Consider the following 24,754-nt stretch of genomic DNA (forward strand, 5'->3'; position numbering starts at 1 on the left):
AGCTATTGCTCGAAACAGCTGTAAAGTCATCAAAACAAACTTATTAAAGAACATGAGGCAATGATAATAAACACTTACATGCGCACTGTTCTAGGAGCAGGAGAGGTCTCTTCTGGCTCCTGCAAGACAAGTTTGTTGTATTTAACTTTGTGTATGAATTAGAAATCAAGATGAAGCTACACTCCTTATAAAGAGTGAAGTGAAACACACACACACACACACACACACACACACACACACACAGAGAGAGAGAGAGAGCTCGCAAATCAGAGCGTGGCTTTACCTTGCACTGTGGTTGAACAGCATCTCTCTGTCTGAGATTCTGATTGACAAGCTGTGAGTTTTGAAGTGGCTGCCGCACATTATCTATGTCAGAAGAGACAGTAATCTGTATTCATTATTGTCCTGAGTAACAACCACAGGAAAATGAACAATGTGCCACAAGCTTTACCTGGTTGTGCTGTCTGAGTATTTGCAGATATTCTCCCCTGAAAGAGCCTGAAAACACATCACAATTTAATAAGCCAATGAGAGGGAATGAAGTCAGTATTTGTATTTAAAAGGTATTCTTTATAACCCAAGAAGACAATGAATTGGTCAGAATTTGCAAAGACTGACCGTCGACTCCACAAGCACAACAAAAGCAGCGACATCTCTTCACATTTATTGGTTAAAGAGTTCAGGTAGAAGAATTGATATGTTATTTCTAATATTTGGCACGGTCTAATAAAACACATTTTGTTTAGGTTACATTATAATTTCATTCATGGATGCAGTGCTTACTGAAAGGTAATAAGCTAATATTCATTAACAAACATTCAGGTTTGCAAACTCATAAGAGGTGAGAAAGTCATAGCATAGTTGTTCCTTCCAGGGGTATATTTTCAGTGATTTGTGTGATGTATATAAAGCTTTTTAAAGTGTTTTAGCTTAATATGACTACATCTATCAAATTCAATATTTATAAAGTATGCTTTGTAGATGGAATGCAGATGGATTTTTGATTTCAAATCTCTGTATCCTCTGTGTATGAATGAAGATCTGTCTTTTGTTTTCTTAAGAGTGAAATTGTGTTTATAAGGTTTGTTTTTTTGACATTTTTAACTTTTAATATCATTCCAGAACCTTTATATATATATATATATATATATATATATATATATATATAAATAAAATGTTTCTATGTATGTATTTTGGTGTGTGTGTATGTGTATTGTTGTTTGTGACTACACACTGGTAAAGAATATTACTGTAATACTTTAAGGTTTTAAAGATATGTTATGGCACATATTTTGATGCTTACAAACTTTGCTACATTTGATGCATGTCTTTTAGATTTTAGGTGTATAATGTTAGAATACTTACAGTAAATGCTACTATAAACGATTACAGGTGTGCTGCTTACAGGTCTCTAGCAGTGATGAAGGGGTAATCCTGAAAACATTTTGCACTTTGCAAATTTTTTCCTCTGTTGGGGCCTCTAAATAAATACATCTATGAAGATTTTTCCTGCTTGAGTACAAGTTCTATACTTAATATTAGATTATTAATTTTTGAGTCCACGCACCTTAAGCATTGGGACATTGTCTGGAGTTTGGAACAAGACTTGGCGCAGACGCTGTTTGTCATATTGATAAATATTTATTGTGTGAAAATAGCTTCTATACATTTTTCAAAAATTATGACTGTCCTACAGTTGTGATGTAATTTCCACCACACCAAACAATCTTTCCCCTAATAAAGTTGAATCAAAAGTTAGTGTACTTGTTTACCATGTGGACAAAAGTGTCAGTGAAGAGCATGCTTGAGATGAAATGTCTAAATATCACTTTTTATTGGCTGTCATTTCCAATCAAGCTGTAATTTTGCCAAATTATGCAAAAATTGTGAAAATATGATTTAATAGTGTGTATTTAGGATACATAAAATGTTAGCTATGAAATTAGCCTTCAGTCATTTGATATGAAAAATGTTAAAAATAACATTCCCATCAGCGTCATTTCCAGCACATAATTCTATTAACCCTTTAAGCTCTGAAGGTGTTTTAAAGATTTCCTGTTTCAGTGGCATACCCAAAATAAAAGTCTTTTAACCCTGAAAATTTTTTAAAAAAAATAAACAAGGTTGAAGTGTTTGGTATCATTGTAAAGAAAACTTTTAAATGTTTTAATGATATAGATTATGATACATTCTCAGCCTAAGAAACTGCTAAAAAAAAAAAAAAAAAAAAATCACCACACAAAAATGACTTTTTTCTTATTTGCCATTATATATCTCTGGGTGTGAATAAGGTGGCTCAAAAAAACTGCTTTTGTTCCCAATCATGTCAACTGTATCTGAGAAAAGTTGTGTGTTGATACAACAAATCAAAAGTTATAGCATTAAAAAAATACTTTATTATAGTGTCCAAAAGCCTCTCCAAACAAATAAAACATAATAATTGTACAGAAGAACTAATTACACATGCAAACACAACAATGACTAAAGGTTTGCACAGCATGGAGACTAGGGCTGCAACTAACGATTTTTTTGATAATCGATTAATCTAACGATTATTAGAATGATTATTCTGCGATTATTGCAACGATTAATCATTAGCTCTTAACCGATTATTCATCTTGTGCCCCAACTTAAAAGGTTGTATTAAACGTGCTTACTAACAATAAAGAGAACAAAATAATCTTTTAAAAATACCTCTAAATGACATTCACTTAAAGGGGAAAAATACTTTTTAATAACTTTAATTCACTGCAAAAAAATCCTACTGTTATCAAGTGTTTTTGTCTTGTTTTCCATTTAAAATTGTGTAAAAATCCTTAAAACAAGATACATTTACATGAGAAGCAACAAGTACAATATCTTAAATATAAGTGTATTTTTTCACTTGGTTATACTTCTGCAAATGCAGTAAAGATAAAATATACTTATATACATCACCTGAAGCTGTTTAGAAACTTTAGAGTGCATCTGGACTGTGAGCTGTTTTCTTCCTCTCCTCAGTCAGTCGTAAACTGCAGTGCTGCTCTCAAGCATCATCAATAGAGTTTCATATGATCTCATGTTATGTTAAATGAGATCATACGACTATTTGACAAGGGAAACTTTTGTCGACAATTTTTTAACAAATCAAATCCCTTTATTGTCACTCAACCATGTACATAAGCGCAACAGTGGGTGAAAGTCTTGGGTGCAGTTCCAAGCAACATAGCAGTCATGACAGTGATGAGACATATACCAATTTACAATAAACATCAGATTTACACAACACAATTTACAAAACTAATATACACATAATTGCTCAACAAAATATACAAATAATAATATACAATGTACAGTATACAATACACAATATAGAATACACAGTATACAATAAAAATGATATATATAAATGTGCAGTAAGGTTGTATAGTGTTGTACTGACATTAAGGCTGTCGGTTGATAGCCAGTTGGTTTGTGCGCGAACCAACTGGCTGGTGTTTTTAACGGACATTTTCAACCTTTCCCTCTCCTTGTCTGTACTCCCCACATGCTTTAAAACGTCCACCATTGTGCCTGTACCAAAGCAATCCAAAATCACTTGCTTAAATGACTGGCATCCTGTTGCTCTGACCCCCATCATCAGCAAATGCTTTGAGAGACTAATCAGAGATTACATCTGCTCTGTGCTGCCTCCCTCACTGGACCAATTGCAGATTGCTTACATAGTGCCCTCCCAGCTAGATGAGAAACTCCAGGCTCTGGGCTTAAACAGCTCGCTGTGCAGCTGGATCCTGGACTTCCTGTTAAGCAGACGCCAGGTGGTTAGAATAGGCAGCAACATCTCCTCCTCACTGACCCTCAACACTGGAGCCCCACAGGGCTGTGTTCTCAGCCCACTACTGTATTCCTTGTACACACATGACTGTGTGGCAACACATAGCTCCAATGCCATCATTAAGTTTGCTGATGACACGACGGTGGTAGGTCTGATCACTGACAATGATGAAACAACCTACAGAGAGGAGGTGCACACTCTGACACACTGGTGTCGGGAGCACAACCTCTCCCTCAACGTCAGTAAGACAAAGGAGCTTGTGGTGGACTTCAGGAGAAGAGAAAGAGAACACAGTCCCATCACCATCAATGGAGCACCAGTGGAGAGAGTCAGCAGCTTCAAGTTCCTGGGTGTCCACATCACTGAGGAACTCATATGGTCCATCCACACTGAAGCCGTTGTGAAGAAGGCTCATCAGCGCCTCTTCTTCCTGAGACGGCTGAGGAAGTTTGGAATGAACCGCCACATCCTCACACGGTTCTATACCTGCACTGTAGAGAGCATCCTGACTGGCTGCATCTCCACCTGGTATGGCAATAGCACCGCCCACAACCGCAAAGCCCTGCAAAGGGTGGTGCGAACTGCCAGAAACATCATCGGAGGTGAGCTTCCCTCCCTCCAAGACATTTATACCAGGCGGTGTGTGAAAAAAGCTTGGAGGATCATCAGAGACTGAAGCCACCTGAGCCATGGGCTGTTCTCACTGCTACCATCAGGCAGGCGGTATCGCAGCATCAGGACCCACACCAGCCGACTTCATGATAGCTTCTTCCCCCAAGCAATCAGACTAATTAATATATATATATATATATATATATATACACACATACACACACACACACACACTATTTATTTTATTGAATAATGTGTATCTATAGTGTATTATATACTGTACATTGTATGTTATTATTTGTATATTGTGTTGTGTGTAATTGTGTATATTAGATTTTAAATTGTGTTGTGTAAATTTGATGTTTATTGTAGATTGGTATATGTCTCAACACTGTCACGACTGCTATATTGATCGGAACTGCACCCAATAATTTCACACACTATTGCACTTGTGTAAATGGCTGTGTGACAATAAAAGTGATTTGATTTTGATTTGATTTGAGTTGCCAGTGTGTTGTTGAGAGAGAATATAATTTATGACAGTCCAGTGTGAGATAATTAGATTAATAAAGTGCAGTGCTGATGTATTTTGATCGTGGGAGATCAAGAGTTCAAAAGTCTGATTGCTTGGGGAAGAAGCTGTCATGGAATCGGCTGGTGCGGGTCCTGATGCTGCGATACCGCCTGCATGATGGTAGAATAACTGGTTTATGCTCCTTCGCGTTCCCGGAATTTAAAGCGGAGGTTCACGCATTAAGTGCCGCACGAACATCGCTATTAATCCACGGTTTCAGGTTAGGGTAGATCCGTAATGTTTTGGTCAGCACTATATCATCTATGCACTTCCTGATGAAACGTATGTTATGGTATCATCATAGACCTCGATGTCATTAGAGGCGGAACATCTCCCAGTCCGCGTGATCAAAACAGTCTTGTAGCATAGAGTCTGATTGGTCCGACCAGCACTGGATCGTTCTGAGGGTGGGTGCTTCCTGTTTCAGTTTCTGCCTGTAAGCAGGCAGAAGCAGAATGGAAGAGTGGTCCAATTTGCCAAATGGTGGGCAGGGGAGGGATTTGTAGCCATCCCGGAAGCGAGAGTAGCAATGGTCCAAAACCCGGTCCCCTCATGTGTTGAAACTGATGTGTTGGTGGTATTTTGGTGCGACTGATTTGAGATTGGCTTTGTTAAAGTTCCCGGTCACAATGAACGCGGCCTCAGGGTGCGCGGTTTCCTGCTCACTTATACTCCCATACAGTTCCTTGAGTGCCCAGTCTGTGTCGGCTTGTGGCGGGATGTATACAGCAGTGATAATGACCGCTGTGAATTCCCTCGGTAGCCAGAATGGTCGACACAGAAGTATGAGAAATTCCATATCAGGAGAGCAGAAAGACTTGATAGAATGTATGTTCCTCTGATCACACCAGGATTTGTTGATCATAAAACATACACCACCACCTCTGCTTTTAACTGAGAGGTCTTTCGCTCTGTCCGCTTGGTGCACGGAGAACCCCGCGGGTTCAATGGCTGAGTCTGGAATCTCCACAGACATCCAAGTTTCCGTAAGGCAGATAATGCAGCAGTCCCTCATCTCTCGTTGGAAAGAGATCCGCGCTCTCAGCTCGCAGAGTTTGTTGTCCACAGACTGAACATTTGCCAGTAGAATACTGGGTAGTGGGGGTCAATTTGCACAACGTCTTAAGTCTGACGAGAACGCCAGCTCTCCTTCCCCTTTTCCGGCTAAGTTTCCACGGCCGGGCTGCCCAGACTAAGGGCTCTGCTGCCGTGTTTGTAAACAGCGGGTCGGCATTGAGGAATTTGAAGTCCGGTTTGCTATTGCAGAACCAATGTCCAAAAGTGTTTGTCTATCGTAGACAATAAGGGAGACAACATCCAAGACAAAAATCTAAGAATTGTAGAAAAAACAAACAAAAAACTGCAATATTGGGTCGGAGCTCGCAATGCAGCAGCCGTACTCGGCACCATCTTGAACTCAAATTGTCGATAACGTCGATTAATAGTTTCAGCTCTAATGCAAACACGATTTTAGTAATGAGATTTCACAGAATGAGTTTCATTCTGTGTCATTTGAGTCATCATTGAGTTTGTGTCATGTATTTGGCGGCATCTCCTGGTGACCATATGTAACATTGTGATTTGTGTTGATTATCTAATGATCTATGCATCTGATTATCTTGTGTGTGGGCTCGTTTAAAAGATAATCTCCTCTAAGCAGTGGTATGTGATATTTTATGTTCCTTTTATTTTTCGTGAATTTATACGTGAAAATGCGGCATATAAGCAACACCAACATAATTGTGAATGACATATACTTAGCTATTACTCGCTATATTTTTGTCTGTGAATAAAACAAATAGGCTGGTTGTATTATTCTCTTTAAGAGCTTTCCAACAACATATGAAACATGGCTATTTGATGAGTTTTATGTTTTTACTGTTACAATAATATGTACAGTGCAAAATTATTAATTAATGATCAAAACGGAACACTTCTGATTTGTCTGCAAATTTCAGAGCACTTGTTCAGTTTTGGTCATAATGTCTACATTCATTGTAAAGTAGAGCATCTAAGCTTTCAAACGATACCTATTTGTGTTGGTCAAGTCTGTAGTTATTAATATTTCGACCAAAAAACAATTTGCAGGCCTGCCGGGTTAAACAACACAATACAGAATTTGAGATGTGCTGGAAATGATAGTTCTCATGACTTTCAGAAAAAATTCTAGAAATCTAGAGGACTTCGTAAAAGTGGCCAAAGTTGAAGAAACTCCCATATATGACTTGAGTCCCTCAATCATTGTAAATCTATGGAATTTTTTATCATCCACCAGGTGAAAATTTGAAAAGTAATAGCACACCTCTCCTAAAGCCACACAATTGGAGGAGTCATTCATGTCTGTAGCACAGATTGTGTGGTTTAATCGTTAAGGGTTTGTACAGATATCTACACTCAAGTATGAGTAATAGTAACAGTGACGCTCACCTTAGCTCAAAGAATACCCATGAGCTCTTCTCAGAGTGGTGTTGCGTTCACTCACTTGTACTGTTGAAGCACACTGTCCTGTGGTTGAGCCTTGTTTTCTAGAGCTCTCTGGTACACAGTCTCAGCCTGCGCGAGCAGCCCTTTCTTCTCAAACTGATGGGCCCAGTCCACATACAGCACTGCCGCTTGTGTCCCAATGCCCTGGCCATGCAGATGACTGTACACCTCAATCGGATCGATGTAGAAATTTGCCTGGAGGAAGTGGTTAAAGTGTGCAAGTTCACACAAAAAGGAAAGTTCAAAGTCATTGTTTATGTCACAAAAAGGGACATTTTGAAGACTATGCAGCTCTTGAGAGCTACAGCGGAAATACAGCTTGAATTTGGGACTGACAGTAAGCTATCGTATAACTTGGAATATAGAACATGAGTCATATGTAATCTTAACTTGTTTGGTGTTGTTTTTTTGTCCTCTTTGGAGCTTGAAAGACACTATAGGCTGTCATTGTATGGAAAACAGCAGTGATTTAGCCAAATATTCTCCTTAAATATAGTATTAATATCAATAACAGTAGGTTTGAAACAACATGAGTGTGAGTGAATATCCAAATTTTCTTATTTGGCCAAACTCATTATTCAATCTCAAAGAGTAATACACTGACCTCAGAATAGTGACTATGAATGTGCGAGGGTGAACTTACACATTTGATGCAGTGAGTGACGTATCGCAGGTCATCATGGTATCGCTCATCTTGAATGAAGGTTTGAACGAGGCGGTCAAGCACTACAGACATGCCCTTTCTCTCCTCTGGGGACAGCTTGCTCTCGAGAAACTGTACAAACCTGCCACAGTACAAAACACAATTGTAACACGCAGAAAAGGTGATCGATTCAAATAACTAGAATAAAGACAAGCCACTGATAAAAGATGAATTAAAGACTTACTTGTCCCAAGGATCTAAGGGGTCATCTCCAACATAACCACTCACACTTGACTCAAAGGCCCTGTAGTGATCATTAGTGACAATTAGGAAATGTGCAGCTAAAAGCATGAATACAATTGAACCGTGATTAATATAACTGTCATAGTGTCTTAAAGTGCAAAGCATATGGTGAATCTTTATATTGCATAAACACCTTATAAACACTTCAGTGGGGGAATAAGTTTAGAAAGAGAACAGCATATAAACTTCATAGGTCTGAATAGTCTTGGCCTGTTTGTACGTTCCGTCAATGGAAGGCTATGGGATCCGCTAAAGAAAAAAGCAGTGGAATGACATAGTCAGGACAGTCTGAAGAACTGTCGAGTCTGTGGATGTAGTTTAAAAGTTACTGCCAGAAATGTTGGCCGTGGTTTAGAGATTTTGACTAAACAACTACAAAAAAAACCTTGTCAAGTCAACATAATGATGCCATCAAACAATTACAGAATCAAATAACCGTTTCGGTATTGCAGGAAACCCGATAAAACAAACAATAAACAACTGAAGGCGATCTGAAATATATAAACATTGTTTCTGTCACACGCTACTTACTGAAAATAAGAGTTAACGTCCATCGTGTCTTCTCGATTAACCCTGAAAGACCGACTGTTAAGGTTTACAGTTAAACACAATTCATTTAGAACTTTTTAATACAAATTATCAATCCCGAATAGTTTAAATAATACTTTATTGGTAGACAACTAGCCACGCTCTGGCAACTGCTTATTTGCGAAAACAGAATGTTTTCAAATTCACCGCTTCACCAATCACAGCCTTCAGGATGAGAATAGCCAATCACAGCCCTTCAGGATGAGATTAGCCAATCACAGCCCTTCATGATGTGAATCGCCAATTACAGTCCTTCAGGTTGAGAATAGCCAATAACAGCCCTTCAGGATGCAGAATAGCCAATCATAGCCCGTCAGGATGCAGACTAGCCAATCACAGCCCTTCAGGATGAGAATAGCCAATCATTGTCCGTTAAAACGCACGTCATCAATTCCCCCCGCACTCACTGGCTCCTCCTCTAAGGACAGTCGTTCATTCATGCTCGTGGAGATTTTCCTTATACTAACAACATATGAACAATTACATATGACATATTTATACATATACATGAAATTAACTCAGTAATGTATCAATTGATCTATTTAAAGTGTACAGGTATTGTACAAGTAAGCGGCTCAAACAATGGCGTACCGGAAATATGTGTAGCCCCGCCCACGAGTTGTGACGTCATTCCTTAACATGAGGTGAAATAATGGCGCTGTTCTCGGATGCAATCCCTTCTGGCCTCTGTAAATTTTTCAAAAATATTAATTCTTTAAGGCCAACAGTTCCCTGTCCTGAACCTGTTGACACAACAATTGGAAATATATGCTTAAACCTTAAAATAAGATCTCTTTTCCTTGAAGAAATTAACTCTGCCCCTCCTGTAATCTCATATTGGAATCGTTTATTTGACAGTTTAAACTGGAGAGTAATTTGGTCCATGCAACAAAAACTTTTTCTTTCAAATAAGGTATAAGAAATATATTTTAAGATAATCCATAATATTTACCTTGTCAAACAATTTTTAGGGAAAACATTTAGGCTTGATATTGACACGAATTGCTCCTTTTGTCAAGTTGATGTTGAGACTCTTCATTTATTTTGGTCTTGCAATTATACAGTGCAATTTTGGAAAGACATTAGTTATTTTATTTCCAATAATGTCTTACAAGGCTTTGTGATGTCACACAGAGATTTTTTAATGCTGATCCAAATACTTGCTTTATTATAAATGTAATTAATTTTCTATGCAGATCGTATATTCACAAATGCAAGGTTTCGAATTGCAAGCCTATCTGTCTGGTATTATTAAAAGAATGTAAACATTATTTGAATACTATATCACTTTCGGTTAACAAAAAAGCAATCAGAACATGTATCATTTGTCTAGGATTTAATTTATTCTCTGTATTGGAATTGTAAACTCTAATTTATCTGACCTCTTTTCTTTTTCTTTTTTCCTTTTGTTGGTTATGATGTCAATTATTGTTATATGTTAAGCAAATAAAAAAAAAACAAAAAAAAAACGATGAGTTTAATGGGTTAAAAAAATAATACAATGGCGCTGTTCTTTCCTCTTTTCTCTTTATTTTCCCTTGCAGGGTAAAGATGGGACTAGATAGATAGGTAACTCTAACCTGAACTGCATCGGCTCATTTTGTGAGGAGCCAGTGTCCCCTTGTAGTGATGTAAAATTATAGAGACAAATACATAGATGCCCCATTCGATGAGGTGAAAAATGGGAACTGGAGGCCCATAACAATTCCAGTAGTATTAAATGTAAGGTTCCAGGAATGCCTAGCTGGACCCTTGGTATGATGCATGTAATAGTATACAAATAAAACATGTCATTTATATTGGATGTCAAATATCACCAACATTGCCTTAATATCTATTTTCATAACCCATTATTTTTAGACAAATATACATTTGTCATTAGGGAAACACTATGTACAATGAGTGCAAATGATTAACTAGGCTAATTATATATTCTAATTCATCCAACTTATTTCACTTACCATTTAAAGTATTTTACTTTGTCTTTAACTTTTGTCTTTGTGTCATCTTGGACTTACACTGACACCCAACAGCTTGGATGCAGCATCATTTAACATCAATAGTTTTCAGTTTCAGATGACATTGTAGAAATGTATTATTCACAGTCAGATTCACATGATTACTTTAATGAGTGAAAGTGTCCAATAACAGGACGTTACTGAGATGAAGTGAGTAGTATTCAGCTGGTCATGTGATTGTAACATGTAGAAGAAAACAGCTTTTATAAGGTTACTGATGTGTCTTCATTTTAATGCGAGTGCTCATGATTTTATACATAGTGTTTCAAAATGACTTCATGTTTTTAGGAGTAAAACTTTTATGAGGAAAAATTACTGAGTGCACCTTAAGGTATCTTCAATTTAACGGTCTAAACAAAACCAATTAGACTGCTTTAAGCCATAAACACTCGAGACCTAAATGATAAAACAAGTCCACACAACTTCCTTTTACAAAATTTATTTGCAGGAATGCAAAAACACTTATGCACCAGTTATGTATTTAAAACAAACCATTTGTTTGTTTGTTTGTATAAAAAAAAAAAAAAATGGCCAGTGATACAGAAATAATGGCACAGTCTATCATGTTCAAAATCCAGTCAATATTTTCAAAGAGGCTAAAAAAAAGAAAAACATTGCAGGATCTCTGGGGGGGGGGGGGGGTTAATAAATAAATAAATAAAAAAGATAAACCCTGTACAAGAGACCAAATTGAAGTTGCCGATAACATGCCCAAAATGATGCATATCTTAACCCATCACATTAAAAGTGATGACAAGGCAGCTATGGTGTGCCCAGTTAAATGACATCATAATCCCTGTCCTTCCTCCCAGATCACAGCTCACATTAAAGACACTGAACCACTCACCAATCCAGTCCAGTGCCATGGATGGAGCAAAACGATTACTCATTCACTGAGAGAAGAACTAGGAAGCACAAGTCATTACAGTTCTCTTAGATCTGATTGGTCATCCATGAGAACATAGTCTCACTGATGTGCATGTCATAATTCTGAACTTACCTTTACAAACGATGGCAAATAGTGCATGTTTAGGTGACAGTATACGAATGGGGTGAGGTTGGTTTCAAATGGATAAAGCAGCCATCAGCATGGACTGCATATTCTTGAAACATTTTTAAGTGTGGTTCAATCGCAGGGGGTTGGAGAAACATGGCTAAAGCTTCAAGTTCAAGCCTTTATAAAAATGTAACATCCTCCTAACAGGTCTTCAAACCAGTAACAACATCCTCAGAAGCGGGTGGCTCGCTTGGCTCAGACTGGATGGATGAAGGCAAGGCTTCTTTAGACTCATCTTATGAGTGTCATTCACATGCCCAGTCTGACTGTTCAGCATCATTACAAAAGGACTATAATACACTAAGTACATTGGCTCTGCTGTTGCCCTTGTGCATAAGTTGAATATAAAAAGCCCTGCTTGCATTAAAATTCTCCATATGTACAGTAAAGATAGGGCAGTTTCAGCCTCCATGATGAGGTAGTTAACCAACCCTATAAAAACAACAAAAATAAAAATCGTTTAACCAAAAAAAAAAAAAGGTTCCAAAAAGGAACCACTTTACCTGGAATGCCTGGCTGATCATGCCAGGTTCAAACAACTAAACAGGAACAAAATAAAACCGCAAGACTTGATACAAGCTTAACATGTTCATCCCATGATAAGTTGCACTTAAAAATGCACAAAATTAAACAACAGCATCAAGCTCCTCCAAGCCACTTCAAACATCTACAAAGTGCAAAATACATTTAATGTTAGGGTTAACATCCTTTGGGCTCTCTCTCAACCTCCAGAAGTAACTGCAAATGGCAAGTATGTTCTTACAACATAAGGGGGTTCTGGGAAATGTTTAAAAACTAAAACAAATTAAATACAAAACAGAAAACACAGAGTGCAAACGTGTCTAATGGTAACTTTGCGTTGATGGCAATCTTGGGAGGCAGACAGGGAGAGGAGATGCGTCTGTAAGGCAGGAACTGAGGTGGACCGTCGAACGGACCTTACCACCATCACATCCACTGGCAGCACCTGGCGTGGCCCCACTGAGCTAGTCAGTCTTCACTGGTACATGTCAGGACCAGCCTCGACCCCTTTCCCCTGCTAGCCAGGTAACAAAAGGAACACAAATTAGAGGAGCGTTAACAACAAATACAACACAAAAGGAAAAAGAAAATCACAAAAGGATACAAACGACAAAAGACAGCAATGGTGTAAGACAAAATAAGAGAAAGCCAAATGCATTCACTAGAAACTATCCTACGGTTTGGCATGCACAAGTATAAGAAGTTCGAGAGAGAAACAAGCACAATTGATTTGGCTCGAGGCGACAGGAATTAGGTGGTTTGAAAGGGTGGGAAAAGGTTATGATCGTTTACAGAGATACAAAACAGAAAGAAAGTGTGCTAAAAGCAAAAAAAGATACTAAAGACAAAATTCATGCATGGTAATATTTCCCACCGTTGCTCAAATTTGTAACAAACGTGCAAGGGCAAAGAGTTAGAACCTCCAGCGACAAAAAAAGCCTCATCTGGACACGCTGCTTCGGTCAAATTGTGCTTTCAGTGGCTATTATTGCGTTCAGACTCTGTCTGGTGGAGTTTTTCTAACGAAACCCCAGTAAATCAAAACAGGGTCACGGGAGAGAAGGTTCCCAAAAATTTTAATGGCAGTACATTGTTAAAGAGAAAAGCCTCTCAATTGGAGGCAATTGTGTGAAATGGGGTATGCATTTACACAAAGCTTGAGTGGAGAGAGGATGTGGACTTGAACTTGGTGATATAAATCTGAAGGCATGCAGTGAGGTAGCAGCACATGTCTAACAGGCAAACCTTTAGTCCTTTTCTTCCATAAATTTGTAGGCAATTTGAAGAGAGAATTTGCCGAAACATGAATTTGAAACACAATTTGAGTTTTTGTACACTGGTGCGTGTATGTTTATTAAAGCAGACAAACAGCAAAGAATACAAGCCAAAATGTAAAGTCAAAAATAAGGATCAAATGTCCTTTTTTTTTTTTTAATGGTTTTATCCAAAAACAAGACAAGCTATTTTACTAGCATTATCTTTTGTTACATACAAATAACAATTTTTTTATTATTATTTATTTTTTTGTTGCTGTATACAGTTTGAGACAGTTTTTTACTTTTTTGTCCTTTTGTTGCTGTTACCTACTTAAGACATGGAGAGCAAAATTTCTATGAACATACATAGTACTATATAGCCAAATAGACAGAGGTGGAGCACAGAGATGCAAATTTCAAAATTTCAATCCCGATTTTTAAAAAGCAACGACTTCCAAACAAAACAAAACATAATCAGTTCGGCAGAAGCAGGTGGGGGTGTGACTACTGATCGAGTCCAAGCGGATTCTTAAAATATATACAAAAAACCCGCCAGGAAAAGAAGTGAGGCAACCATTAATGGATTTTTAGGGCCAATCAAGTCTCTATTAAAAGGGCTTTATTTAAAAAAAAAAAAAAAAAAAAAAAAGAAAATGCCCTACGTTCTCTATTTCCACTGTTGCCCAAAAGAATCCTGATAAAACTCCTGGTTGTCAGATTTGTAACCATAGTTACCAGAATGATCGCCACCTTGCAAGGGTTGCTGTGCAATAGGTTGCGAGCCCCAGTTCTGATTAATGGTCTGGCGCCGTTTGGAATCTGGCTGGTTGTAGCCATCGGCTTTGCGTTTGCCTCCTACATTTCCACCGCGTCCACCCCGAGCACCACGTACCCCGCGCCCTCTCGGCAGAACCCCGCCTCTGGCTCCTCCACGTGGGCCTCTGCTCGCTCCCGGACCGCCGCGCTGCGGGAAGCCCGCCCTGCCCCGTGGATTGCTGGCCCCTCGGCCTCGTGCAGGAGACGTGCCACCTCTGGCCCCACCATGCCCTCCTCGCCCTCGAGTGGGGGCCTGGAAATCATCGTAGCCGAAGTACGGGTCATCATAGCCACCCCTGTAGTTATGGTAATCGTAGCCATAATAATCGTAGTAATCTTCGTAGGCGTAATAGTCGGGTGGGTACGAGTAACCCCCGCGACTGGCACCCCTGCCACGGCCCCTGGCGGGAGGAGGCATTTGAGGTGGACTATAATAGTAGTAATCATCATACCTGGAAGAAAAGAGCATAAACATGCTTAACCCTGATGAAATGCGCACTATGCATTGAACTACAACAAGAAATCCATTCATTTCCAGCACAGTTGCATGCATAACTCACATTTGAGTCTTCGCTGCTTGACGCTGCGCCTTCCTCTCTTTTCGTTTCTGGTCGGGTGGCTTGGCAAACACAATTTCAATGTGCTCTCCTTCCAAATCTCTACCATTCATTTCAGCCAATGCCTGTGAACATCCATAACACACTATGGTCATCATCATTCTAAAAAACAATTTATAATGTTTCAAAGCGAAAGAAATCTCACCTTGACAGCACCATCTCTTTCATCGAAGTGAATGAAGGCATAATCTTTCAGTTTCTTCACTCGCTCCAGTTTGCCAAACTGACCAAATGCTTTTTCAAGTATTTCCTCCGTTACACTGTTGGCCAGGTTCCTGACAAACAACACTTTCACCTAAGTGCACAAATGGAGATGAGATTGTGATCTCCGTGCACATATAGAAACCCATCACATCAATGGGGCACCCATAACATAAAAGTACATTAGCCAGGAGACCAAAGCTAGTGTTGGCTATGAACAATCTAGGAGAGGCTGTCGAGTCAGATCTTAGTGGTAAAATGTCAGCGTAACAATGTTACTCTACAGTGGACAAAATTCATAATTTGGACAAACTGGTTGCTGTGTGATTTAATCATGTGACAATTTCGATTTTTAGAATTCATTGTCTTAAGAGAATGAATTCAACATATCAATTATTGCATCCTAAATTCAAGAACCCATTGTTCTATTTCAATATGACAGAAAAATTACTCATAAAACATCTCAATCCAGTGATTTAAAATTCAGTATAACTAGTCAGACTAAAAAAAAAAAAGTGAGTTTGAGTTGTGGGTGGTTAACGTCCTGACCTTTGCCATGACCTCTGGGTCAGGGTCCTCGATCGGGTCGGCCCACTCGACAGTGACCACATTACCCCAGACTTTAACCTTCCCGCTCATGAGCCTCCGGCGAGCCTGCGCTGCCGCTTTGTGGTCCTCGTACTCCAGAAAACAGAAGCCCCTGTTCTTTTTCTTATCATCCGGCTGATGGTAAAGGATTACATCCGTAAGACCCTCTGATGATGAGAAGAGACATTAAAGACCACTTACTGCAAATCATTTTGTACATTTAAAAAAAAAACCACTTAAATATGCAGCCCAGAGCAAGGAATTTCAAGTCACCTGTGACTTTGGAAAACTCTTCAACAATCTGTTCTTTTGTCTTGCTCTTGGGAATGGAGCCCACAAAGAGTCTGTTGTTTGCAACTGAAATACACACGCCAATGTGTTTGCCGGGGCGAATTTCATGATTGTTACACTGGGGGGAGAAAATAAAAGTTGATTTGAACACATTGAATTTGCAATGCCTCATTCTGTAGATGATGCAATGCTGTATCAACAAAAGGAATTAAAAAGGACAAGATTAAGATAAAATCATTTGGTTTTCTGAAAAGTATTTAAGACGTCTTGTTCTTTTAGTCTTGTACTGAACTATAATGTAAATCAAAAACAGAAGAAAAAAGTGCCACACATGCACTTTAGGTCTAGAAACAGTCTTACTAGCTTGACAGCCTCCTGTGCAGCTTCTTTAGTGCAGAAAGTGAGGAAGGCATAACCCCTGTTCAGGCCGCTCAATGGATCCATCATCAGACGCAGATCCCAGATGGGCCCCGCCTTCTCAAACAGAGGCACCAACTCATCCTCAAACAAGTCCCTTGGGATCTTCCCAACAAAGATCTGCAGGACAGAGATTGGAAACGTAAATGACAGTGCCTGACAGATCAATCTATTTACACAAGGTGCTGCGTTATGAATTTAAGAACTTTCTTTATCCTCAAATTCTCAAACAGATGGCTAAAGAGCTGACACTTCAGAGTAAGGCCATAAATGACTAAGTAGTTAGGATCACTACTTTATTGTAAGAATGTGAAATGTCAGAATAATAGTAGAGAGATTATTTATTTTAGCTTTTATTTCTCTCATCACATTCCCAGTGGAGAAGTTTATATACAGAAGTGTAGGCCTCCTTGCTCGCACACACTTTTTCAGTTCTGCCCACAAATTTTCTCTCGGATTGAGGTCAGGGCTTTGTGATGGCCACTCCAATACCTTGACTGTGTTGTCCTTAAGCCATTTTTCCACAACTTTGGAGGTATGCTTGGGGTCATTGTCCATTTGGAAGACCCATTTGCGATCGAGCTTTAACTTCCTGTCTGATGTCTTGAGATGTGGCTTCAATATATCCACATAATTTTCCTTCCTCATGATGCCATCTATTTTGTGAAGTGCACCAGTCCCTCCTGCAGCAAAGTGCCCCCACAACATGATGCTGCCAACCCCATGCTTCATGGTTGGGATGGTGTTCTTCGGCTTGCAAGACTCACCCTTTTTCCTTAAAACATAACATTAGCATTATGGTCAAAAAGTTCAATTTTTGTTTCATCAGACCAGAGGACATTTCTCCAAAAAGATCTGTAGTCTGGCTTTTTTATGGCAGTTTTGGAGCAGTGGCTTCTTCCTTCCATATTATGTCGATATAGGACTTGCTTTACTGTGGATATAGATACTTGTCTGCCAGCATCTTCACAAGGTCCTTTGCTGTTGTTCTGGGATTGATTTGCACTTTTAACACCAAACTATGTTCATCTCTAGGAGACAGAATGAGCCTCCTTCCTGAGCGGTATGATGGTGTGGTCCCATGGTATTTATACTTGCATGCTATTGTTTGTACAGATGAATGTGGTACCTTCAGGCGTTTGGAAATTGCTCCCAAGGATGAACCAGACTTGTGGAGGTCCACAATTTTTTTCTTAGGTCTTGGCTGATTTCTTTTTATTTTCACAATGTCAAGCAAAGAGGCACTGAGTTTGAAGGTAGGCTTTAAAATACATCCACAGGTACACCTCCAATTGACTCCAATTAGCCTATCAGAAGCTAATTGCCTAAAGGCTTGACAAAATTCCAGAAAATGTTCCAAGCTGCTTAAAGGCAGTTAACTTAGTGTATGTAAACTTCTGACCCACTGGAATTGTGATTATAGTCAATTAAATGTGAAACAATCTGTCTGTAAACAATTGTTGGAAAAATGACTCCTGTCGTGCACAAAGTAGATGTCCTAAAAGACTTGCCAAAACTATAGTTTGCTAATATGAAATCTGTGGAGTGGTTAAACATTCTAACATCTGAGCAGCAAAGTTTGGCTTTTACAGCGTCCAGGTGGTTTCCAAATGTGCATCGTTGGCGAGGCTGTCGAGTCAGATCTTAACAGTAAACTGTCAGCGTAACAAAGTTACTCCAGAACAGTGTACATAATTCATCATTTGGACAACCTGATTGTCCACCACAAAGAAAGTGCAGGGCTCAACGCTAAGGATTTTTTTTCTACTGGCCCGGTTGGGCCAGTGCTTCAGATTTTTACTGGCCCTGCCAAAATTTTCACTGGACCCAACACAAAAAAATGATAAATAGCTGTTTTACCATCATGGCTTTAAAAATGTGTCCAAAGATAATATATGTAAAAAAAAATATTTTATGACAATGTCCCCCCAAACTGAATCACATTTATAATTTGCAAGATATGACTTATGCTTTATGTAATCCCATATAAGCACTTTACAGATATAAATTCATAAATACATATTAACCTCAGCCATACTGCCATTTACACATGAGTTTTTAAGTGAAGAGTTCTGTTGTGCAGATGATGGGTTTTCGGTCACCCGTTTAGTCATGCTGTCATGCAACTTTTGGCCATGTGTAGTGTATTCACACACAGGATCAAAGATTTAATCACTGAGTTAAAGATGTGATTATTGTCTGAATAAACATAATCCATGAGAAGAGACTTGCTACCAAATCGGTTGTGACATGTAATATACATTAGGGAGATATTAGGCCTAATATGTGAATTAAGAATGTGTATATAACATGAAATCAGACAACCTAAAGACCAACACAGACTGATGCACAAAGCACAAAAACACCTGTACGGTCCAGAAATGAGACATGTACCAGGTATTTTATGAGGATGATATGAAGTAGACTTTTTCAAATATTCATCTTCACCTTGCAGTTGAACAGCTCCGATAATAATAGCCATAGTGATTTTGTTTCTTTTCATATCAAACGCCATTATGTCGAATTAATGATTACATTTTGAAACTAACCTAATTCAATCTATACTTAAATTTTGGATATTGAGCAGCTTGTGATTTCCAGACACATGTATAACTGGGGTTTAACAAAGTTTATTACATCTCATTCGGTGCTTCATCTCTAAAGGCGAATTAATGAGAGAAAATGTGCTTGTTTTTTTACAGTGTTAATAAAACTAGCGCTCCGTCCCTTTACGAGAGCACATGCATGTTAAACAGTCTACGCTGCACAGAGAGAGATGATGATGAGACATATGTACGGAGAGACATGGATTTTCAGTCCTATAGAAAGAAACTGTTGATTTATTGTGTTCCAATGTGTGGATTACTAATTTTCACCAACATGAAAAAACGAAAAATGTGGGGATTTCCCGCACTGTGAACACGGAATGTGCGGGGATACTTAATGTACACAAGACATTAAATCCCACTACAAAATTCATAAAGTGGTGTTTTTTTTCCTTCTATTTTCTACACATTGGTAATAGCTGCTGCTAAGACACTTGGAAAAGAGCAAGGACAGTGCTAGGAGAGTGCACTCGGTGTCTGCACGATCTTGTGCATGCACGCGACTGTGCCTTGGCGCGTCCAGTATATTATGCGCTCGCGCATCTTTGCGAGATAAATATACTCACGCTCGCTCCTTGTTTAGAATACTTTGTTCACTGTGTAATTTTTGTGCTCTCTCGCTTGTTGTTTGCTTGCACTAATGTTATAAATGCAGCACTGGCCCAATCGGGAAAGTGACAGTTCTAGCAATTGGCCCGAATCTCTCTCACACTGGCCCCGGGCCATCGAGCCCTGAAGTGGCAACAATCTGTAACAGACATCTGATCAAACATTTGAAACTGTAATGACTCCACTTCATTCAGTGTTGTATTGAAAGGCGGACACTGTTCTGATGTGAATTACCTCCGTTCCTATTGATGGCTGAACACCAGTGTAAACGGACTCTGGTGGAGGACCACCGTATTTGCGTTGACCTGTAGTGACATCTAGGGTGTAGCCGGTTCTATCAAGCAAGGTCTGTAAGGAAACACAGGAAAGTTACCAACACAGCCTGGAGTCTATTTACAGCCCAACATGGCAAATAAACTGAATAAATCAACTGCGTTTCAGCTAATTATACAAACCACAACAAACAGGTTTAGAGGGAAAAATATAATCTATCAAGAACAACTTTTCAATTGGAACGCACTTTAATTTTTGCCTCATCTGGTCCTTTAGTGGAGTCTAGAACTTTGGTCCCCTGCTTCTCTCTCTGTCTGTAGGTCTTCATCACGCCACAGAGAAAGGCACTTTTGTTCTGGGTTACAAGAGAGAACGCGCAAGTAATAAAACATCTCGCATTTAACTGGAATCACTCATACACAACACTGTGAGTGCACTTACTTGCACATGGGATAGATCACTCTCTTTGAACTGAACAAGAACTTGCAGTGCACCTTCCTCATTGAACTCTTTCAGGGCTTCTATGGCCCTCTCATCCAGGTCACTGTGAGCTACAAGGCCTGCAGGGAGGAAATCAGAGAGACCTCAGTGTGGATTAATCCCTGCATATTGCGATGTCATGAGGTGATGCTTCATAACCTGTATCCAATCAGACTCTTTTGTTGTACATCAGAGTAACAGAAGTTACTTGGAGAGAGAGTTCAAGTGTATCATCATTTGGACAAGGTATAAAACAGTATTCATAGATGACATCTGCTTTGAAACAAAAAAGTAACTCTGATCAACGAATTTACACGTTTATTAATGATTACTTGATTTATCACAAAAAATAAATGACAAAACCCGTCAAGAAAATGTCCTGGTCCTATTTTACTCAAAATCAAAAGAAACAAATAAGTTATTTTGCATTTATTTTTAGGGCAATTAAGATTTTAATAAAATTATGACATAATTTTTTGGACAGTAACACATTTTACCCTCCAATTCTGATTACCGCAGTGGAGAATTTTTTTTTTATTTAAATTGTAACGATTTATACATTATAGCGGTACTCCCTTGGTTCTAGGGATGTGCATGAGTAATCAACTAATCGAGTACTCGTTCTGCACCAGCTAGTCGATTTTAAGAACACTACGCAAATGGATTTTTCTTTATGCATTGGCCTGCCGAATCTGTCACCAAATCTCGCAGTTACAACCGAGTCCACTGGTGGCGCAGTGCATGTCATCGGATGAAAGAAAATGTCGCCTAGCTTTGCACTAGCAATACTTGAAATATATATTTTCTTTTTATATATCTGAACACGGGCAGAGCAAATTTTATAAAAAGCCAACTTTCACCACTTGTTTTTCTGAATAATATGTGAAATGATAAAAACGTGATAGCATTTATATGTAGACTCAATGTTTGTGCGTTGCACAAGTATTGGTTTCTATGTAAGAATTTTTAAATGTATTAATACACATTGTTCATTTCATTCCCCCCCCCCCAAAAAAAGCATAGATTGTTGAAATTCTTATTTTGAAACCATTCTTGGAAACGTTTGTGTATAAAACTAAATATAAATTTGTGTCACTTGTTAATTTTAACTTACATTTGATAACTAATTTTTTGTGGGTTTGAATAGTCGACTACACAATTACTGAAAACACCCATCCCTACTTGGTACTGCCTTCTAGTTTCGCTGATTGCAATAAATAATTTGACAACATTTACTGTAATACAGTGAAAAACTTACGGCAATAAGAATCATTGAAAACAATGGAATATTGTCTGGACATGTTACTGATCTTAAATGTAGACTTCATTTTCTTTATGTCAAATATAATTTCAGACTTTAGTTTGTATTGCCATATTTGACTCCAAATCAAAGACATTTTCTTGAAGGGTTTTGTGAGAAAACACCCACTGAGCCACCACTGGGGCAGTGGTGGCTCAGCGGTTAAGGCTCTGGGTTACTGATCAGAAGGTCGGGGGTTCAAGCCCCAGCACCGCCAAGATGCCACTGTTGGGCCCTTGAGCAAGGCCCTTAACCCTATCTGCTCCAGGGGCGCCGTATCATGGCTGACCCTGCACTCTGACCCCAGCCTAGCTGGGATATGTGAAAAAGAAGAATTTCACTGTATATGTGCAAATGTATAATGTGTGATAAATAATTAATTTAATTAATAATTTAAATTATTAATTATTATTATTACTTGCACTCACAAAGAGCAATTTCTAGCCAATGAAATATTTGAGTGGAGCAAAACTAGAAAACTTTATACTTATATACTTATGTTTATAATAAGATAATTACTATTACAAATTTCCTAGGCAAATCACAATTTTAAACCCTTTATAAGGTGATATTTGTTTCTAATCATAGTGTCATTTATTTCAATCACTTCAATAAAAATAAAATATTCTTTTTTTAACATCTACGCTTATACCAGTAAAATCAACTCATTTTATGCAATATCTGTAGTACTAGACAGGTCTAGTATAGAAAACGATGAAATATTAGCAGTTCTGTTATAAATAAGGAATCCATTAAAAAGGTATATTTTGCCCCCAGTTCTGCCCTGGTTAAATTTCACTTTCACCACCTGTAAAATGAAAATAAAACTTGCAATCACTGGAATGAATCTTAATAAGCCTAACTAATGCACTGCCTAAATCCAGTCAAACTCGCAGCCTTATCCATACAGTAAAATAATAAGGATTATATTAGTGCCCCACCCCTCTTTATAACAAGCATCTGTTAGTGATAAGCCGTGGGGGGACATCACCTGTCTCTGCTCCAGACAGCTGCATCTATTGTCCCGGGATATGCCCAGCTGGCCCGTGTTGCCCCCTCCCCATACCCCTTTAACAACGGAGAGCTAATCCCCCTGAATGGCTCTTCTCTCCAGATCGGACCAGACACGCTCAATTCAGCCTTTATTATTGCGGTCCGGTGTGCCGTTACAATTCAGCATCATTTAACACCGCAGTACCCATTTTGTGGTGAAACCACACAAAGTTGCTCATTGCGTTCCAATTCCCTACTCAAAAAAGACAGAAATGACACGTACAGTTCAACATGCATTGAATGGGATACACAGGAATCACTTTGGAGGGTCCAAGTTTTGGCTTACCTGCTAGGTAAATTTCATCTAGCTTTTCAGCAACTTTTTGTGGTAAACCAGCTTCTAATAAAGTGTTGAAGTGTTCAGAATGGGTAACTGCAGCAGACGTGTCCATTGGTTCTTCAGTACCATTCCCATTAATATGTTCTGTGGCCATGTCTCCAGAAATCTGTTCAAATACAATGAGATAAATTAATCCAGGTTTGGATAGAGACAGCAGACAAATCACTTGGGTATTCAGTTTTATCAATAGGGTTTCATTAAGTCAGCACTGTAACCTCAATTTTGTACAATCATATTGAATATGCAATGATAAATACAGTTTGACTGATGTTATCACCTATTTCTCCATATACAATGCTCAATCCATTATAGCAATCGCACAACACATACAGACACAAAAACCAATCAGCCGGTGTGTTTTTAACGTGATTTGACCCCGTAAGTCAAGTCCATGTGTAATACAGACTAACCCATTATAGACACAGTACATACTATAATGCATGCTAAAACGCCTTAATGTTTTAGGTACAAAAGAAAGAATGCAGTCATTAAAAACACACACCTGCTCCGCGTTACTGCATACACACTAATGCCCATAGAACACACATTTAACTGGTTTTGATGTTTGAAACGAGCTGGAGGCCTGATCTCACCGCGCTAATGTGCTGAACGTGTCCGGTGCACCCCTCCCCCGCGCGCCCCTCGCATTGTTCCCAAACACCGGTCAAATAAAGCCCTTCGCCGCTAAAGTCACCCCAGAGCGGGCGCAGACTTACCTGACGACGTTTTGCTGATCTGTTCGGGTCGGTTTGTGTAGAATTGATGCACGGGGGGCGGCGGGTAAATGACTCCCCGGCAGAGCTCCGCTTGATTCCCAATAATGTAAAATGGCGGGCAGCGCTGCTCACGCGCGGTCTCTCTATCTACTGTGTCGCGCACGCGCGCATCGATGGGGTTTCTGGCGCAGTTGATCACGGGCAATATACAATTGCATACAATATACAAACCGGATAACGAGCATTACCGTACTGGTCACTTTTGTACAAGCACAGTTTCCCTCTCAATAGGTGTTTTATTTGTAACAATGGTAATATTACTTATAACAACAAGTCATAGTACATGGAGAATTGGTTCCGGCATAACATATTAATTGTAAATCAACTTATTGACAAGAATGGGCAATTCTACACTTACCCCAATTTTATTTAAAAATATGGTTCTTTTGTAAATGAAAAATAATTAAGGCTATCCCCAGTGGCATATTAACCTTAACCAAATCCTCAATTGTAGATATTAATGATACAACCTTACAAAATCCCCAACGTTTAGTAAATGGTCTTTCTATATTTGAT

The 24,754-nt window shown here is 38.9% G+C and overlaps 2 protein-coding genes across 9 annotated transcripts in view; both read right to left on the minus strand.

The window, feature by feature from the left end:
* LOC127410272 (mitotic checkpoint serine/threonine-protein kinase BUB1-like) overlaps positions 1-9,130 on the minus strand; it is a 65,539-nt gene extending 56,409 nt beyond the window's left edge. For both annotated transcript variants that reach the window (XM_051645457.1, XM_051645458.1), the window contains exons 1-7: positions 8,962-9,130; positions 8,372-8,431; positions 8,128-8,269; positions 7,483-7,679; positions 452-498; positions 284-366; positions 79-119 (exon numbers count right to left, since the gene is read on the minus strand). In XM_051645457.1, coding sequence (XP_051501417.1) covers positions 79-119; positions 284-366; positions 452-498; positions 7,483-7,679; positions 8,128-8,269; positions 8,372-8,431; positions 8,962-8,984 — 593 coding nt within the window. In that variant the 5' untranslated portion in view covers positions 8,985-9,130. The remainder of the gene's footprint in view (positions 1-78; positions 120-283; positions 367-451; positions 499-7,482; positions 7,680-8,127; positions 8,270-8,371; positions 8,432-8,961) is intronic.
* Positions 9,131-11,433: 2,303 nt separating this feature from the next.
* On the minus strand, positions 11,434-24,333 carry LOC127410036 (heterogeneous nuclear ribonucleoprotein Q). 7 transcript variants are annotated; one of them, XM_051645037.1, is made up of 12 exons: positions 24,179-24,333; positions 23,409-23,568; positions 20,731-20,849; positions 20,537-20,644; positions 20,251-20,364; positions 16,745-16,921; positions 16,367-16,502; positions 16,055-16,260; positions 15,450-15,599; positions 15,248-15,369; positions 14,764-15,139; positions 11,434-13,129 (listed from the first exon to the last, which is right to left on the minus strand). In XM_051645037.1, exons 2-12 carry the CDS (start codon positions 23,554-23,556, stop codon positions 13,091-13,093), a joined length of 1,695 nt encoding a protein of 564 aa, XP_051500997.1. In that variant the 5' UTR covers positions 23,557-23,568; positions 24,179-24,333; the 3' UTR covers positions 11,434-13,090. The 7 variants fall into 7 exon arrangements, with proteins under 7 accessions (XP_051500997.1, XP_051500996.1, XP_051500995.1 ...); XM_051645036.1 differs by having other exon boundaries at positions 11,434-13,132; XM_051645035.1 differs by having other exon boundaries at positions 14,622-15,139.
* Between the last annotated feature and the right edge of the window lie 421 nt (positions 24,334-24,754).

This window comes from Myxocyprinus asiaticus, chromosome 19 (genome assembly GCF_019703515.2).
Source record: "Myxocyprinus asiaticus isolate MX2 ecotype Aquarium Trade chromosome 19, UBuf_Myxa_2, whole genome shotgun sequence".
NCBI lineage: Eukaryota > Metazoa > Chordata > Actinopteri > Cypriniformes > Catostomidae > Myxocyprinus > Myxocyprinus asiaticus.

Coding starts and splice junctions, on each gene's coding strand:
- LOC127410036 (XM_051645031.1), bottom strand. CDS start 23,556: ATGGCCACAGAACATATTAATGGGAATGGTACTGAAGAACCAATGGAC. Junction 15,600..16,054: donor ACCCAGAGGTCATGGCAAAG/GTCAGGACGTTA, acceptor TTGTGCACTTAG/GTGAAAGTGTTGTTTGTCAG. Junction 15,140..15,247: donor CAAGCAGCGAAGACTCAAAT/GTGAGTTATGCA, acceptor CTTTTCTTCCAG/GTATGATGATTACTACTATT.